Source organism: Myxine glutinosa, chromosome 10, assembly GCF_964187855.1.
Source record: "Myxine glutinosa chromosome 10, kmMyxGlut1.1, whole genome shotgun sequence".
Lineage (NCBI taxonomy): Eukaryota > Metazoa > Chordata > Myxini > Myxiniformes > Myxinidae > Myxine > Myxine glutinosa.
Genome location: NC_136270.1, coordinates 136145804 through 136165605, shown reverse-complemented (window position 1 = coordinate 136165605; position 19802 = coordinate 136145804). Strand labels below are relative to the sequence as shown.

Below are 19802 nucleotides of genomic sequence, written 5' to 3'. Positions count from 1 at the left end.
GGATAATGTGAGGCCATCTGTCGCAAAGTTGAAGCTCAACCGAAGGTGGACCTTGCAACATGACAATGACCCAAAACATACCAGAAAATCCACCAAGGAATGGCTGAAAAGAAAGAAATGGAGGGTTCTGGAATGGCCAAGTCAAAGCCCGGATCTAAATCCCATCGAGATGTTGTGTGGCGATTTGAAACGAGCTGTGCATGCAAGAAACCCCTCAAACATCGCACAGCTGAAATAATTCTGCATGGAGGAGTGGGCAAAAATTTCTCCCAGTCGATGTCAGAGACTGGTAGACAGTTATAAGAAACGCCTACTTGAGGTCGTTTCTGCCAAAGGGGGCAATACCACCTATTAGAGCCAAGGGTGTACTTACTTTTTCCACATGCGAAATTTGCATTTATGTTTATTTAAATGATACAATGGACTACAAAATGTCAATGTTTCATGATATTTGTTATATTATATCACCTTTATCTATCAATATTGTTGAAATGAAGATCAAATAGCTGTATGTTGAAATATGTTGAAAAAGTCAAAACTTTACATGGGGTGTACTTACTTTTTCATGTGACTGTATATGGCCACAACTGCAAAAAAATCCGACACCTATGCAGCCATTGGGCCTCGGAGACCCCACGAATGTATTCGTGTAAAGTTTTTTAAATTTTCATATTTTTGTCACTGAATTATTTGTAACCAAGTTATGGGAGCATACAATGAGGCTCATATCAAGAAAATAATGATATAACATAGTAGTCCAACAACATTTATGTGGGGGCCCCAGGCCTGCGTTCGTGTCGGACTTTTGATTTATAAGTGAGGCCTGAAGATTTTCCCACGAGCCTGAATGAAAAAAATTTTTGCCACTGAATTTTGTGTAACAACGTGAAAGTCAGTGAAAATGAGGCTCATTCCAAAAAAAAAAATAAAAAAAAATAAAAAAAAATGTACAGCATCGTTTTTGCAACAAAAAAAACAACCTTGTGGGCCTCCGAGGCCCAATCACGGCATCCAAGGGTTGATGTCCGCCATGCTCTTCCACTTCGACCAAAATGAGAACATTCCATTCTAACAATAACATCGTTGCTAGAATTGGTGCTTCGATCATTACTGTAAAGAAAACAGAGCACCTTGCATCTTAGCTTCAAAACAAATGCCACATTATCATACACCTGCTCCCAGAGTGTGCTCCAAACCGGATGTGAACAAAACACTTTGGAATTATTGTCGCAATATAATTAAAAGGACGAGCCTCAAATGATCACCCATGGACACTCGGTTGTGCGTCCCGGAAACAACACCGTCAGCCCGAATGCGAAACCGCCGCTTACACCGTCTGGGGTCGGCTTACAACATTTGCAGTGGCGCATCAAAACTTGCACATGTGTCATGTGTTATGTGTTATTTCTCTCAATGTCACAGGTGAAATGTTTGCTTTCTTTTAATGAAAAATATAATGTCTTGTAAAAAAAAATCAGGTTATGGCAACCAAACAACTTTTTTTTTTAGGCCTAAGGTCTACCAATACAGTTAAAACAGGGCAATTTTAAAAGACCTGAGTATTGAATTAATTAATGGTTGAGAACTTGTAACTGCAACAGGGATTCCTTCGAAAATGCACGTTGATGCACCTTTAGTACGCAACTCTATCAAATTCACGAATCATCAAAGGTAACAGCAAATTAATGACTTGCACCAGGTGATGTAACTGACAAATTTCTCACACGGAATATACGTCGCTCTCGGTGACCTTCAACGCTGACAAGCCATTTCCCAACAATCCATCTTTCGTTTCCTCGGAGCCACATTCATAGACATGCTCGACGGATTCCGGAGGACCTGTTTCGGCATACGTGCAAAAACAACAAACAAGCAATGGTCACCGGTCAGAATATATGACAAAAGCAATTGCAGAGTTAAAAAACAATCCATTTTCTTTCATTTGTTGGAGGAATCAAGTGGACAACTTCAAATGTTCAACATTGTTTACCGAATACAAGTATGAGGCAAAATCATGGAATCTATTATTGAGACAGATAAAACTGTTCATCTTTAACAAATCACTAACTTTGGGTTTTTGGCGAGGCAATTCTACCATAGACGTGTTGCAATATTTGTCGCAGCAACGGATCGAGACTCTGAACTTCAAACAGGTGTTCAGTGCTTTCTGGAGACATGTCTTGACGATTCAGTTATCCTGCCTTGACTTCCATAGTTTGAAGCTTTGGCATCCGAGGTCAACTTTCCTGGCTGGCAGACTTTCTTATTATGCACGTATGTTGCTTTCCATGCTTTTTCCTCATATAGTCTGACCTTGCAATCCAGTGTTCTTCAAAGCACAACCCTCTTCCAAAACTACATCACCTTTCACGCTCCTTGATCAACCCCTCATCCTACTTTGTGCGCAATAGTTTCTGAATCTTCCAACAAAAAGGATGAGAGGGTGCACCACCATTTCAAAATGCCGAACCAACAGACGATCAGAGCTTGGTCAACAACATGGAACACATTAATCAATCAACTCAAGTCCATTGTTCTCACTGTATTTTTCAAGGGTAGTCATGGCCAAAAACATTGGCACCCTTGCACTCTTTTCAAATAACTCACAATTTTCTCTAAAAACAAGTTGAAATTGAAGTATTTGGTTTCCACAATTTTTATTTCACTGTTAATGTAACAGAACCTTTGTTTTTGATTCAGAACTTGATATATCCTTTGAAATCAGAAAATAAAAAGAAATGGTATTGACAAAATTATTGACACCCAAGACTTAATATTTAGTAGCATTGCCTTTGGACAAAATAACTGCAGCGAAGCGCTTCCAAGAGCCATGAATGAGCTTCCTACACCTCTCTAGTGGCAGTTTGGCCCACTCTTCTTGTGAAAACTGCTCCAGTTCTCCCAGATTTGAAGGGTGCCTTCTCCCAATTGCTGTTTTCAGATCTCCCCACAGATGTTCAATGGGATTTAGATCTGGACTCATTGCTGGCCACTTCAGAATAGTCCAACGTTTTATCTTGAACCATTCCTGGGTGCTTTTTGAAGTGTTTGGGGTCATTGTCCTGCTGCAAGACCAATGACCTTCGACAGAGACCCAGCTTTCTGACACTGGGTTGAACATTGTGCTCCAAAATACCTTGGTAATCTGATTTCATGATGCCATGCACACATTCAAGGCACCCAGTGCCAGAGGCAGCACAGCAACCCCAAAACATCACTGAACCCCATCTATGTTTGACTGTAGGTAAGGTGTTGTTTTCTTTGAAGGCTTCATTTTGTTTTCTGTAAACATAGAGATGATGTGCTTTACCAAAAATCTCTACTTTTGTCTCATCTGTCCACAGGACATTCCCCCAGAAGGATTTTGGCTTGTTCAGGTGTGTTTTGGAAACTCCAGTGAGGCTTTCTTGTATCTCTTTCTCAGCAGTGGGGTCCTCCTGGGTCTCCTACCATAGACCCCCCTTTCATTGAGTTGGCGACGGATGGTGAGAGTTGAAACTGTCGTACCTTGTGTCTGAAGGTCAGCTTGAATCTGTTTGGTTGTTGATCGAGGTGCTTTCTCCACCATCCGAACAATCCTTCGCTGCAATCTTCAATCAAGTTTTCTCTTGTGGCCACGTCCAGAGGTTGGTTACAGTGCCATGGGCTTTAAACTTCCTGATAACATTGCGTACAGTGGACACAACGACATCAAGGTCTCTGGAGATGGACTTGTAGCCTTGATATTGTCCATGCTTGGCTACAATTTTGTGTCTGACCTCCTCAGACAATTCTGTGGTTTTCTTTATTTTCTTCATGCTCATTGCGGTACACACAGTGACACAAAACAGCAGAATGACTCCTTTTCTCTATTCAAACTGGTTGATTGAGTGATTTTAATATGGCAGGCACCTGCACCTCACCACAGGTGTTTTTTTTTTTGTTTTGTTTTTTTTGTTTTTTTTGTATACAAGATCGAGGCTCGTGAAAGAGCTAACATTAATCACACAAAAAGACAAACCGACACACAAAACACACAAAAAACACACACACACACAAACACACAAAAAACAAGGGGAGCGACAGACAAGATGGGGAGAGAGGGGGAAGGACACAAACACAACATTTGAGAGCAGGGACATCGGGAGGACTTGGGGGGAGGTGGGAGAGGAATAAAACATATGAACACTGCAAGGACTCTGGGGTGAATTACCGGGGGTAGAGAAGATCAAGGTTTTCGATGGGGGAAGATAAGAGATGGTGGTGAACAGCTGTTTTAAAGACCTGGAGGGAGGAGTGGGATTGAAGGGAGTGGGGGAGTTTGTTCCAGAGGCGGGAGAAAAGGGGAATGAAAGAGTGAAGGTGAGCAGAGAGCCTAGACTTTGGCAGTTTAACCATAAGAGGGTTGCAGGCAGATCTTGTGCGACCTGAAGGAATATTGGGGGGACAGAGCACAGAGAGAGCTGGGGGAGCAAGGCCGGAGAGGAGTCGGTAGAAGACAGAAAGACCACCAACCTGCCTGCGGTGAGTGAGTGAAAGGCCCTCGGAGTTGACTACATCGCAGGAGATTCCAATGATTCTGAAAGCTTTGGCCTCAACAGCGTGAAGCCGAGCAAGGTGTGAGGCAGGAGCACCAGCCCAGAGGGGGGAACAGTATTCCATTGAGCTGCGGATGAAAGCCTTGTATGTGGTGAGGAGCTCAGGTGTGCCAAGGAAGGACTTCGCACGACGGAGGATGCCCAGTCGGCGACTGGCTTTGGAGGCCAGCTTGGAAATGTGGTTTTCCCAAGAAAGATCATGGCAGATAGTGAGACCCAAAAGCTTGAGCGACAGAACTTCTTGGAGAGGATTGTTGAGAAAGTAGATGGGAGGGTTGTCCAGTCGGTCCTTTTGGAGAGACATTGTAAGAGTGTGAGATTTGTCAGAATTGAAAGACATGTTCCACTTGTTTGACCAGTCTGTGATTTTGTCCAGGTCTGCAGAGAGTGAGGAGGCTGCAGACTGCCGATCTGAGGGATGAGGAATGGAGCGACAGAGAGTAGAGTCGTCAGCAAAGAGATAGAGAGGATTTTCAAGAGAGTCAGAGATCATTGATATATAAAAAAAAAAAAACCACCTTTAGAGGCCATTTTTCCCCGCAAAGCGGGGGGTTGGCCTTTTTCGGGAACCATGGTTGTTGTTGTTTTTTGGTCCCCTTTTTGAAGCAATGTTTTACGGCCGGATGCCCTTCCTGACGCCAACCCTTTTTGCCGCCTTTAACGACAAACAGGGAATTACCAGTGAACTGGTACTCAATTAGCTGACCTCGGAAGGATGACAGGCTGAGTCAACCCCCCTGGCGTTAATTCAGCGATCGACCGGGATTCGAACCCAGGATCCTAGGATCCTAAGCCGGCACCCTAGCCGCTAGCCCAACACCCAATGAAGAGAGATCATTGATGAAGACCAGAAAAAGCACAGAGACCAGAACACTACCTTGGGGAACTCCAGCCTGAACAGGAGGAGGAGATGAGAGAAACCCATTCAGGGCCACACGTTGACTACGACCAGAGAGGAAGTCCGCCAGCCATGCGTGGAGATTTCCATGGATACCAAAGGAGGAGAGTTTGGTGAGCAGAGCAGGGTGCCAGACCGTATCGAAGGCACGTGAAATGTCAAGGGAGACAGCTCTAATTTCCTGTTTGGCGTTGAGGACCTCCATCCAATGTTGAGAAAGCAGAAGCAGCATGTCCAGAGTAAAGTGACCAAGTCTGAAACCAAATTGATGATCAGAGATCAAGCCATTGGAGAAGAGGAAAGATTTAATATCTGAAGCAATGATGGATTCCATGACTTTGCTGATAATTGGGAGAAGGCTGATTGGTCTGTAGTTGCTGGGATCTGTTTTTGCACCTTTTTTGTGCAAAGCGGTTATGTTCGCTGATTTCCAAGCAGATGGCAGATGACCTTGAGCAAAAGAGAGGGTGAAGAGAATAGAAAGAGGGAGTGAAAGAGCAGAAGAACATGATTTTAGGACCCGTGGGCTGATGCCGTCAGGACCAGTTGCAGAATCAGAGTCGAGGGTTGACAGAAACTTTTCCACCTTGTCAGGAGGAAAGGACACAGAGTCCAGGAGCAGCTGGGTACGACTGGGTACGGTGGGTACAGAGAGGGATGGGTTTGGGACACAAGATTTAGAGGCAAACACAGAGTTGAGGCATTCAGCTTTTTCACGTGCGGAGTCAGCCATTAAGCCGTTTGAGGTGAGGGAGGGGATGGAGGGGGAACAAACACCAGAAACAGATTTGACCAGACGCCACCAGGATTTGGAAGAGGGAGACAGATAAGAGAGTTCGGTCTTGAGAACGGTGCGATATTGTTTCCTGGCTCTCCTGAGGGTGGACACACACTTGTTTTGGGCTTTGTGAAAGGAAATGAGATTTCCTTCCGTTGGATTTGCTTTCCAGGAGACGAAAGCAAGTTGTTTCAGGGCAACAGACTCACCACAAGATTCCGTGTACCATGGACGGGAGGAAGGGTATGACAACTGAAGACGAGATGGGATAAATCTGTGCATGAGAGAGAGCAATTTACTTTGAAAGAATTCCCAGGATGAGTTGATGTCAGAGGCGGTAGAGATGGGAGACCAGTCCAGATGATTGATGGCTGCTTGAAGACCGTGCCAGTTGGCCTGAGTGAAATGCCAGACTCGTCGACGCTGAGGAGGCTCTCTGAGAATGGTCAGAGAGATGTCCACTTTGACAAGCACATGATCAGATGAGCCGATTGGAGCAGAAGAAGAGCAGCAGACATTTTCAGGGAAGTTTGTCATAACCAAATCCAGAAGAGAAGATGCTCCGTTGACTGAGATCCGGGTTGGGAAATTGACAGATTGTGTCAGTCCCAGTGAGTCGCAGAAGTCCTTTGCTGAAGAGCCATGGCTGGTGAGAGAGGTACCCACACCCAGCCAACTGGCATGGTGACAATTGAAATCACCACATATGAGGAAGAGAGAGTTGGGATGGGTAGATAGAAGTTGGTCCATATTATCAGACAGCGAGATGTAGATGGAGTCATCACTGTTTGGAGGACGGTACAGAACACATATGAACAAAAGGTGGGAGCGGGGAGGAAGCCGTAGCCAGAGGTACTCCTGGGGTTGGGGTGGAGAGATGGCAGTGCAAGGAGAGTGAGGAAGAGTTTTTAAAATAAAGATAGCAACCCCACCTCCAGGACGAGGCTCAGGTCTATCATACCGGAGGAGGGAGTAACCTGGGAGAGATACCAAGGCATCAGAGACATCATGAAGGAGGAAAGTTTCTGTTAAGCAGATCACATCTGGTTTGTCAGAAGCAACCTGTATGGAGAAGTCAGTCAAGTTTGAGCGAAGGCCCCGGATGTTTGAGGTCCATACCGTTAATGAAGAGGAAGGGGGAGCATCGGGTCCAGAACAGGGGGGGGAAGGGTAGGGTAAGATGTGGAAGAGGAGGAAGAGGTAGGGAGAGCTGTTGAAGGTGTGTCAGAGATTTCAGAGATTTCAGAATAGCTTGGAGAAAGGGAAGAATGGGGTGGACAAAAGGTTTGATGGAGATTGGGTGAGGCACAGTGAGGTGTTATTTGAGGAGGGGGAAGAGCGAGGCAGAAGGTTGGGGGAGATGAAGGTGAAAGTTGTAAGGGGGAAGAAGCAGGGAGGATGCTTTGAGGAGGAGGGGTGAGAGGGGAGTCTAGGAGGGGAGGAGTGAGGGAGAGTCTCGGAGGGGAGGGGCGTGGGGGGAGTTTAGGAGGAAGGGGAGGGAAGGGGCAAGGGGGGAGATTTGAAAGGGATGGGTGATGGGGAGGATTTGGAGGGGAGGGGTGAGATTGGATTTTGAAAAGTGTACGATTCATGGGAAACGAACATTTTTTGCAAAATGAGTTTGAGACCTTCGAGTCAAAAATACGTTTGAGGACACTGGAGGAGGGGTGGAGTTCTGGATAGTTTAGGGAATGTAGAAAGGAGGAACTGTAAGAGATGGTATTATATATATTTTTTGGAATGAATAGATTTGGTGAGCAAGATGAAAGCATCCTTTTGTAGGAAAAGAATAAAAGGGTGTTATAATATATGAGAGAAAATAGTTGTTCAGGGGAGAGATTATACATTTCTAACCGCGTGATCGCGAACGAAGAACGAACGAACAAAAAGAACAACAAATAAACGAATAAGACCTGGGAAGGAAATATTTTTTTGGGTTTTTTTTTTTTTGGAGTAGAGATATTAAAACAAGGAGGTACGGGGTGAACGACTGGGACGAAACAGAGAACGAAAATAATTTCAGCGCATTCGACGAATCGCTGAGAGAAAAACAAAACCACAAGGTCGGAGACGGTACGGCAGTCTAAGCCGACGAGTACTAGGCCGCAGAATACTCGATACGCATTAACCGACGATTGTGTATACATGTACGAAAAATTAGCACCGAAAATTTTCCAAAAGATACGCTATAGGTACACACACCGAAAGATAGATACAGTCTCGACAAAAACACGATTGTGAAAGATCACTTAGCTTCGAGAGCGTGAGCGCATGGAACAGCTTCGAAAAGACGTGACCTCGCCGTGATCTCGCGAGATCTTCAATTCCAAAGTAAAGGAGAATCACCTGCTTGAAATGTAATTATTTCTAACACCTTCTGAAAGGTGCCAATAATATTGTCCAGGCCATTTTACGATTTCTTTGTGGAATAAACCAAGATTTAGTAGTTTTTTTTTCCAGCTTTTTTTGTTTTGTTCCACTGCAAACCAAAGAAATACAAATGTGGATACCAAAATATTATTTTAATTTCAACAATTTTCTGGAAGAAATGGTGCATTATTTGGAAAAAGTGCAAGGGTGCGAATATTTTTGGCCGCGACTGTACGTAGGTGGGCATGCAACATGTTCCACTACCAATATACTCATGACAATCAAAAATATAAATTATGAGCTGAATGCACCCGGGCGTTGCCCGGGTTCTTTCTGAATGACTTTAATCGTCTGTACAGAGGTCTGACGCGAGCCCAGTATCAGTTAGTGCTCAACGATTCCTTGTTCTTTCTTCTGTCGGGCCCCGCAAGAGAGAATTTTGAAAGCATGTGTTGCAATCAGTCAGATATTCCTATTAAGTGCATAAGTTGTCCTTCAAGAGAATTTTGAAAGAAGAAGATTTATTGCGAAATGGGCCCAGCCCGGCTGAAGCGGCCTCGCCACATACTCTATAACCTTCCCAAGGCCTGTCCCGAAATCAGCGCGTGCAGACAAACAAACAAAAACTTTCTTTTATATATATATATATATCTCTATATATATATATATAAATATATTGCTACGGTTTTGAGATTGGCACATATTGATCATTAAAGGTTAAAGGGTTGCCCCCCATAGTTAGTCCATGAGCAACACGGAGGCCACCTTGTAGTATTAGTTATGTCATAGTATGTGTAAGTATAGGCCATTTCCCCTAGTAATATCTGCGTTGTGTAAAGACATGAGTTTAGGTCCCCTTTCATTTTTGTGTCTACCCTCCAATTCCATCTCTATGGGCATAATTGATCCCACGCCCCATTTGGCTGCCCGCAGCATTTGTTACGCTTTGGCTGCCCGCAGAATTTTGCTGCCCTTTGCTCGCTCACGAGTCGAGTAACACGAGGTAGGCCTGAGAAGGAGGAGGAGCGCGGGGTCGGGGTGGGGCGGCGTCAAGGCAGCGCGTCAGAGGCGATGACGGTAAGAGCCACCAGCCAACCAGGGCTCTAACGGCATGGCGTGAGGGGGCGCGGTAAGGCGCGTCTGGTAGGTGCTAGAAGGTTCGCGGAGCGTGCCTATATAAGTGATTGCACAAAGCCCTTGGAAGGACTTACCAGCAGAACTTTGAGGACTCGCAGAGGAGAGAGAAAGGACTCGCAGAGAAAGGACTTATGCACAGGACTGATGTGAGGGACTCGGTCAGGACTCGTTGGGAAAAGGCGTGATAAGAGGACTGAAGCGAAGGACTTGAACGGCAGTGGTGAACAGGACTGATTGGCACGAGTGCACGTGAGAGGACCTGTTGATCAAGAGGACTTTGGAGAACTTGATTCGCAGCGCGCGCTTTGGAGGCATTGCACTATATCCCAAGTATAACGTACGTGCCGAAGGAAAGGCAGCCAGACGCGCCGGTGGCAAGTAGCGCTTACTCCAGCCACGCGAGTAAACGCGGCAATAGCCACCAGTGATCACCGCTAACCACCGAAGACCGCTCCCTACCAAATTGCCCCGTATTAACCTCTGTGCGCCAAACGACACGCGGAGAGCTCCTGCCCTCTACTTACCATCTGCACGGGACGAACCGGAGGGAGCTGCACGAGAGCCATCCCTGGACGTGGTGAACATCATCCTGCAGCTGCAAGCCCCGCGTGAGTGTGTCTGTGTGTGAGACGGGCCCGTTTGTCCTGGGGATTAAGTTGACTGTTTTAATGCTGCACTGTCCCCCCCTTTTTCTGGAATCCCTGTATCGTGTAACTAAATCCTGTTATTCCTTTCTTCCCAATTTGATCGCCTTTGTGATTTCTCCATTGGCTAAGCGTGGTACGAATAAGATCGCTAGAACCGGGGTCACCATATAAACGGCACGGATCGCGTGTACGCACCGCTCGGCATCTCGGCAAGCGTGATTCGTGCGGGGCCTATTTCCTCGTTTCAGGGCAGCGCGAGTAATGAGGTAATAGTGATTCTAGTCCTAAGACCCTATTTCGCGCTGTCCGGGAAGGACGTCAAAGGTCCCGGGTCCCGTCGGCCAGTCAAAGACAAGGGGACTAATCCCCCCTTGGTAAGGGGAAAAGGCCGGCGCTGAGATGCGCAACAATATATATAGAGATAAAAGATAATGAAGTGTATCTCATAAATAATTTAAAGTGTTTGTTGTACACCACTTCTTTCCTATGCCATCTCCAGGCGCTGCATGAGGTCATTGCTGGGCACCGAAGGGGGCTCGACAGTGACACATGCTGAAACAAAGTACTCAGTTTTCACTCTGGGTGTTTGTTTGTTTTCGTGTTTGTTTGTTTGTTTGGGCGATATCTAAGCCATCATTTGAGCTAGGAAGCTGAAATTTGAGCACAATAGTGAGTAACCGTGGAACCCTATGAACCACACGTGGAACCCTATCAAATGCTTTCTCCAGATCAACAAACCCAAGTTGTTTCTTGGGTTTGTTGATCTGGAGAAAGCATTTGATAGGGTTCAACATGAAGTAGTGACATGGGCATTGAGGAAGATAGGAGTGGAGGAATGGTTGATCAGTGTAGTGATGGCAATGTACAAAAGAGCGCGCACAGCTGTAAGGACGAAGGACAGGAAGAGTGGGGAGTTTGAGGTGAAGGTGGGAGTGCATCAGGGGTCGGTACTAAAAAACCACCGTTTAGAGGCCATTTTTCCCCGCAAAGCGGGGGTTGGCCTTTTCGCGGACCGTGGTAGTTGTTGTTTTTTTTTGGTCCCCTTTTTGAAGCAATGTTTTACGGCCGGATGCCCTTCCTGACGCCAACCCTTTTTGCCGCCTTCAACGACAAACAGGGAATTACCAGTGAACTGGTACTCAATTAGCCGACCTCGGAAGGATGACAGGCTGAGTCAACCCCCCTGGCATTAATTCGGCGATCGACCGAGATTCGAACCCAGGATCCTAGGATCCTAAGCCGGCACCCTAGCCGCTAGCCCAACACCAGGGATAGGGGTCGGTACTAAGTCCACTACTATTTGTAGCTGTGATGGAGGTGCTGGCTCGGAATGTAAAGGAGGGTTTACCGTGGGAGTTGTTGTATGCAGATGATCTGGTGTTGATTGCAGAAAGTATGGCTGGACTGAAGGAGAATATGAACAAGTGGAAGGAATGTATGGAGACAAAAGGTCTGAAGGTGAATATCGGAAAAACGGAGGTGATGGCAAGTGGTAAAGCATGTGGTGAGGTGGAAAGAACTGGGAAGTGGCCGTGTGCTGTGTGCAGGAAGGGTGTCGGAGCCGAGTGAATTCCATTCAATGTACAGCATGTGGTGAGGTGGAAAGAACTGGGAAGTGGCCGTGTGCTGTGTGCAGGAAGGGTGTCTGAGCCGAGTGAATTCCATCCAATGTACAATGGGCGCTGAAGGAAAAGGTGTATGCTGCATGTGTGAGAAGTGTTATGATTTATGGGAGCAAGACATGGGTTATTTGGGAGATCTCGCGAGATCTTGGAGATGACGTCACGGATTTTCGAAGCTCCACATGGTCTCCACGTTTTCAAAGTGAAGTCTGTTCACAATTGTATTTTGTTGAAACTGTATTTATCTTTCGGTGTGTGAACCTATAGTGTGCCCCTTGGAAGTTTCTCGGTGTTTATCTTTCATAAATTAATCATTTGTTTACCGGGTCGTGAGTGAGGCCTTGCAGCCTCAGGCTTCCCCCGTCGAATTTTGTTCCTTCCTTCGCTGATATGCTAGGTTTTTCGATTTTCCCTTCTCCCCCAAACTTCACCGAACATCTACTCTTTGTCTAACGTTGTAACCCCCCCCCCCCCCCCCACCACCCCAAAAAACAAACAAAAAAAAACTTTTATTTCCCTTTCTCCTCGTGTGCTTTTGTTCCATCGTGCGCCTCTGTCCATGTGCGCTGTCCGGCCCCACCCCCATTATCCGCTTGCCTTCCACCTGTTGCCCTGTTCAAGTGACTCGTGGTGTCCCTCTCGGCTCCCTCTCCCCGTTGGTATTTTTGTGAATATAAGATTGTTCTTCACGGTTCTGTTTAAATATGTTTAAACTTTCCCGTTCAGTGTTTTATTCAGTGGTTTATTACAACACGCTGTTTTTCTTCCTATTTAAAAGGCTCCTTTCAATTTCCTCTTCAACTCATTCAATTTCAAAAAAATATTCAATCTCTTATAATTTTTTCTCAAAACATGCTCTAAATTCACATTCATTCCACCCCTCCTCCATCGTTCCTAAACGGATCGCTAACTTGAAAATCACAACAAACCCAATTTGTTATAAATGTTCATCTTTCAATAAATCATCCACTTTCTAAACTCCCCCCTTGCCCCTCCCATCGAAATCTCCCCCCCTTGCCCCTCCACTCCAAATCTCCCCCCCTTGCCCCTCCACTCCAAATCTCCCCCCTTGCCCCTCCACTCCAAATCTCCCCCCTTGCCCCTCCCCTCCAAATCTCCCCCCTTTCCCCTCCCCTCCAAATCTCCCCCCTTGCCCCTCCCCTCCTAAACTCCCCCCTTGCCCCTCCCCTCCTAAACTCCCCCCTTGCCACTCCCCTCCAAATCTCCCCCCTTGTCCATCCCATCCAAATCTCCCCCCTTGCCCCTCCCCTCCTAAACTCCCCCCTTGCCCTTCCCCTCCAAACTCCCCCTTTGCCCCTCCCATTCAAAACTCCCCCCAACCCCTCCCCTTCAAATCTATCCTCCAACCATCCCTCCCAAATTCTCCCTCCTCCCACCTCCTTCTCAAAGCTGCCTCCTCCCCACTTCGTCTGCCTTCTATCTCATACCTCTACCTCCCCCAACCTTCAACCTTCCCCTGCCCCCCCTCAAACAACCCCTCACTGTGCCTCATCGCATCACCATCAAACCTTTCGTCCTCCTCATCCTTCCCTTTCTTGTAACTCTTCTGTAATCTCTGCCACACAATCAACTGCTCTTCCTACCTCCCCCTCTCATCCTTCATCTGACCCTACCCCTCCCATCCCCTGTCCTGCACCCGATGCTCCCCCTTTCTCGTCATTAACGGTATGGACCACAAACATCCGGGGCCTTCGCTCAAACCTGATTGATCTCTCCATTCAGGTTGCTTCTGACAATCCAGACCTGATCTGCTTAACAGAAACTTTCCTCCTTCAAGAAGTCTCTGATTCCTTAATATCTCTTCCTGGTTACTCCCTCCTCCGGCATGATAGACCTGAGCCTCGACCTGGTGGTGGGATGGCTATCTTTAGCAAAAACTCTCTTCCTCACTCTCCTTGCACTGCCCTCTCTCCACCCCACCCCCAGGAGTACCTCTGGCTACGGCTTCCTCTCCGCTCTCACCTTTTGTTCATATGTGTTCTGTACCGTCCTCCAAACAGTGATGACTCCATTTACATTTCGCTGTCGGACAACATGGACCAACTTCTATCAACTCATCCAAACTCTCTCTTCCTCATATGTGGCGACTTCAACTGTTATCATGCCAGCTGGCTGTGTGTGGGTTCCTCTTACACCAGCCATGGCACCTCAGCAAAGGACTTCTGCGACTCATTGGGACTGACACAATCTGTCAATTTCCCAACCTGGATCTCAGTCGATGTCAGACTTGGTCATGACTAACTTCCCTGCAAATGTCTGCTGCTCTTCTTCTGCTCCAATCGGTTATTCTGATCATGTACTTGTTAAAGTGGACATCTCTCTGGCCATTCTCAGAGAGCCTCCTCAACGCCGACGAGTCTGGCATTTCATTCAGGCTGACTGGCACGGTCTGCAAGCAGCCATCAATCATCTGGACTTGTCTCCCATCTCTACTGCCTCTGACATAAATTCTTCCTGGGAATTCTTCCAAAGCAAACTGCTCTCTCTCATGCACAGATTTATCCCATCTCGTCTTCAGTTGTCTTACCCTTCCTCCCGTCCATGGTACACTGAATCTTGTGGTGAGGGTTAGGGTTAGAAATCCTCTTGCCTCTTGCCTCTTGCCTCTTTGCCTCTTGGAAGGCAAATCCAACTGAAGGCAATCTCAGTTCCTTCCACCAAGCTCGGAACAAGTGTGTGTCTACCCTCAGGAGTGCCAGGAAGCACTATCTCTCCACACTCAAGCTTGAACTCTCAAACCTGTCTCCTTCCTCCAAATCCTCGTGGCGTCTGGTCAAATCCGATTCTGGTGTTTGTTCCCCCTCAATCCCCTCCCTTACCTCAAATGGCTACACAGTTGACACCGCATGTGACAAAGCCGAATGCCTCAACTCTGTGTTTGCCTCAAAATCTTGTGTCCCAAACCCATCTCTCTCTGTTCCCACCTTTCCCAGTCGAACCCAAATGCTCCTGGACTCTGTGTCCTTCTCTCCTGACAAGGTGGAGAAGTTTTTGTCAAACCTCGACTCTGATTCTGCAACTGGACCAGACGGCATCAGCCCACGGGTCCTAAAATCCTGCTCTGCCGCTCTATCTCACCCTCTCTCTGTTCTTTTCACCCTCTCTTTTGCTCAAGGTCATCTGCCAGCATCTTGGAAATCAGCAAACATTACCGCTTTACACAAAAAAGGTGCCAAAACAGATCCTTGCAACTACAGACCAATCAGCCTGCTTCCAATTATAAGCAAAGTCATGGAATCCATCACTGCTTCGGATATCAAATCCTTCCTCTTCTCCAATGGCTTGATCTCTGATCATCAATTTGGATTCAGACCAGGTCATTTCACTCTGGACATCTTGCTTCTGCTGTCTCAACAATGGATGGAGGTCCTCAATGCCAAACAGGAAATCAGAGCTGTCTCACTTGACATATCACGTACCTTCGATACGGTCTGGCACCCAGCTCTGCTCACCAAACTCTCCTCCTATGGTATCCATGGAAATCTCCACTCATGGCTTGCGGACTTCCTCTCTGGTCGTTGGCAACGTGTGGCCCTGAATGGATTTCTCTCATCTCCCCTTCCTGTTCTGGCTGGAGTTCCCCAAGGTAGTGAGTGTTCTGGGCCCTGTGCTATTTCTGGTCTTCATCAATGATCTCTCCGACTCTATGGAAAATCCTCTCTATCTCTTTGCTGATGACTCCACTATCTGCCGCTCCATTCCTCATCCCTCAGATCGGCAGTCTGCAGCCTCCTCACTCTCTGCAGCCCTGGACAAAATCACAGACTGTTCAAACAAGTGGAACGTGTCTTTCAATCCTGACAAATCTCACTCTTACAATGTCTCTCCGAAAGGACCGACTGGAAAACCCTCCCATCTACTTTCTCAACAATCCTCTCCAAAAGTTCTGTCGCTCAAACTTTTGGGTCTCACTATCTGCCATGATCATTCTTGGGAAAACCACATTTCCAAGCTGGTCTCCAACGCCAGTCGCCGACTGGGCATCCTCCGTCGTGCAAAGTCCTTTCTTGGCACACCTGAGCTCCTCACCACAAACAAGGCTTTCATCTGCAGCTCAATGGAATACTGTTCCCCCCCCCCTCTGGGCTGGTGCTCCTGCCTCACACCTAGCTCGGCTTCACGCTGTTGAAACCAAAGCTTTCAGAATCATTGGAATCTCCTTCGACGAAGTTAACTCCGAGGGCCTTTCACATATTCACCGCAGGCAGGTTGGTGGTCTTTCTGTCTTCTACAGACTCCTCTCCGGCCTTGCTCCCCCAGCTCTCTCTGTGCTTTGTCCCCCAAATATTCCTATAGGTCGCACAAGATCTGCCTGCAACCCTCTTATGGTTAAACTGCCAAAATCAAGACTCTCTGCTCACCTTCACTCTTTCATTCCCCTTTTCTCCCGCCTCTGGAACAAACTCCCCCACTCCCTTCAATCCCACCCCAGGACTTTAAAACAGCTGTTCACCACCATCTCTTATCTTCCCCCATCCAAAACCTTGATCTTTTCTACCCCCGCTAATTCACCCCAAATACTTCTTTTTTTTGGAAATACCAACTTCTTTCCTGGAAGTCCTTGCAGTGTTCATATGTGTTATACCTCTCCCACCTCCCCCCCAAGCCCTCTCCCTCCCACATTTCTGCCGATGTCCCTGCTCTCAAATGTTGTGTTTGTGTCCTTCCCCATCTCTCCCCATCTTGTCTGCCGCTCCCCTTATTTTTGGTGTTTTGTGTGTCGGTTTGACTTTTTGTGTGATTAATGTTCGCTCTTTCACGAGCCTCGATCTTGTATACAAAAAAATGAACGTAGAGCAGCAACGAAGGTTGGAAAGGGTGGAAATGCGAATGGTTCGGTGGCTGTGTGGAGTATCGTTGAGAGAGGAAGACAAATGATGAATTGCGAAAGATGATGGGAATAGAGCCTGTGATTGATGTTGTGAAGAGAAACAGGTCGAGATGGTTTGGTCATGTGTTGAGGAAGGATGAAAGTGACTGGTTGAGAAGAGTGATGGAAATGAATGTAGAAGGAAGTAGAGGACGGGGAAGACCGAGAAAGACTTGGCTAAAGATGGTCGAAGATGAAATGCGGGCAAGGGGGTTAACAAGGGGAGATGCAGAAAATAGGGCAAAATGGAGAAGATTGTCATGGGGACCGCAAGGCGAACCCCCGCTCTTGCAGGGAAAATGGCCTTAAAATGACTTGTTGTGTTGTTATAGTGAGTAAGTAATCTTTCCTGGGAAAACCACATTTCCAAACTGGCCTCCAAAGCCAGTCGCCGACTGGGCATCCTCCGTCATGCAAAGTTCCTTCCCTGGCAAACCCGTGCTCCTCACCACATACAAGGCTTTCATCCGCAGCTCAATGGAATACTGATCTCCCCTCTGGGCTGGTGCTCCTGCCTCACACCTCGCTCGCCTTCATGCTGTTGAAACCAAAGCATTCAGAATCATTGGAATCTCCCACGATGAAGCTAATTCTGAGGGCCTTTCACTCACTCACCGAAGGCAGGTTGGTGGTCTTTGTCTTCTCCAGACTCTTCTCTGGCCTAGTCCCCCAAATACTCCTACAGGTCGCACAAGATCTGCCAGCAACCCTCTTCTGGTGAAACTGCCAAAATCAAGACTCTCTGCTCACCCGCACTCTTTCATTCCTCTTTTCTACCACCTCTGGAACAAACTTCCACACTCTCTTCAATCCCTCTCGTCCTTCCAGGTATTCCAGGAAGCTCTTACACGAGCCTCGACTCCGTTTCCAAAAATAATAATAATAAATATATAAAATATTATATATATATATATATGCAAAGATTTGCGGTTGGGAGTAAATCCAAATGACTCCATGGTAAGATCTCCAACCTTTAATTGAACAAACAATGACTCAACGTTTCGATTAACATGTGAAGCCACACGCCTCCGTTAATCTTCCTCAAGAGTGATAAAATCATCTCAACATCCCCTTACATGCACAGTGGGCGGGGTATATGCAAAGTGGGGTGGGCAATGCTGGACAGCCAATGAAACCGTATCACACCGCTCTCGTGAACGGAGACGTTACCGACCAAATTCAAAAATCAACCGCATATTAACGGCTCAAAATAATCCTGTAAGCAATGCTGGATTATAACGCAAGTGTTGAGAAAATCCGGAACAATCATTACCTTTAATCAAAAGTTAAACTTGCAAACAATTAAATTGTAAATTAAATTAAAACTGTAAATATATTAAAGCCAAAAATTTTTAAGACAAAATAAAATTGTCACATTATCAAGATCATCACATGTGGCCCTATGCGGTAAAGGTGAATGCGGGAAGGAGGTTGGTTTTAGGGGGGATTAAATGGGGGGGGGGGGGGAACCAGAGGGGGTTGGAAGTGGAGGGGGGGGGGGTGTGGGAGAGGGGTGGTTTGGAGGGATTGGAGGTGGGAGGGGGCAATTTGTCCGAATAAAAACCTTGTGTGATATATTATGTGGACTCGTTGTTCAAAGTACGGAATGCCTGCTTCGTTTACACAAGAGTGGGTCAAACGCTACCGGTAAGTCAACGACCTCTTGTGTGATCGAGGTAACAGTTTCTTCTGTGTGCCAAGCCTCCAAAACACGTCTTCTGTTTCTGTTGGGTGTGGAGCCCAAAATATTGTCGCGTGACTACCCTTGGTGAACACCGTAGGGTAACACGGATGACCGATTGCGAGACTTTACACTCCCGAGGCGAAAACTCAATGGCGGATTCAAGCTCAACACAAAGTTAAACGCGCGGGAGGCCAGACGCAACGAGCTCCACAGCCTTATCTATTAAAATGAAACACCCAGGAAACTGCGTTCAAATATGTACAGAAAATAATATAAGGATTTATTATTGAAAAGTAATAACAGTGAAAAAAACACGCGCCGGTAATACTAATAACTAAATCGGGACGTCCCCACACGACTGATATCAAACACAAAACGAGGGAGATTAATTACGAAAAGAACACGTCACGTCGTTCAAAATGTACGCGGATTCGGGCTTATCTGGTCTTTCGTCGTCTTTGTGGCTGCCGTCCAACACCGCTCCTTTCGGCCCGATCGCACACCTCGCTCCAAGTTCCACGGCCCTCTGCGTCCGCCTCCAAGCGCCACCAGGCCTCGTCGGTCCAACGGCCCACACACACCACGAGCTCCTTTGCTCCAACGGTCCACCGCAGGGCTGCACGAAGCAACCAAAACCAAGTGCCAACTGCCAACTGCAACGAGCTGTGGTCACGAATGTTCAACGAACCGTGTCCTGTGCCAACTCCGACGAACTGTGCAACGAACCGTGTCCTGTGCCAACTGCCACGAACTCTGGTACGGAACTGTAACAACGAACTCTGCGACTCAACTCTCTCAACTCTGGACTCCACTCGAACTCTGGACTCCACTCGAACTCTGGACTCCACTCGAACTCTGGACTCCACTCGAACTGCCGAAATGGCGTCCGACCGTCGCCTATATTGGTGGCCGATGACGTCACATTGGCGCGCTCCTCAGCCAATCATAGCCTCCCAACTCGCCCAGGTCACGCCCTCTGCGGCATGCGACTCCTGACATCTCCCGTCCGTGACCCCGCGGTCCTGGTGTAACACGTGCCAGCGAGGTTGGTAGGCCTTTTGAGGTGCGCAGGCGAGGTTTGTAGGCCTTTGAGGTGCGCAGGCGAGGTTTGTAGGCCTTGGAGGTGTAAACGGTGGCGGTGTATTGTGGCGGTGTTCTTGGCCTGGTGGTGCCCATTTATTACGAAGTCAATGTCAGG

The 19802-nt window shown here is 47.2% G+C and overlaps 1 protein-coding gene across 1 annotated transcript in view; it reads right to left on the bottom strand.

The window, feature by feature from the left end:
* Positions 1–1425: 1425 nt before the first annotated feature.
* LOC137413034 (zinc fingers and homeoboxes protein 3) overlaps positions 1426–19802 on the bottom strand; it is a 31845-nt gene continuing 13468 nt past the window's right edge. Inside the window, exon 5 of the mRNA XM_068098414.2 lies at positions 1426–1839. Within this exon, the coding sequence (XP_067954515.2) occupies positions 1721–1839 (119 nt within the window). The 3' untranslated portion in view covers positions 1426–1720. The remainder of the gene's footprint in view (positions 1840–19802) is intronic.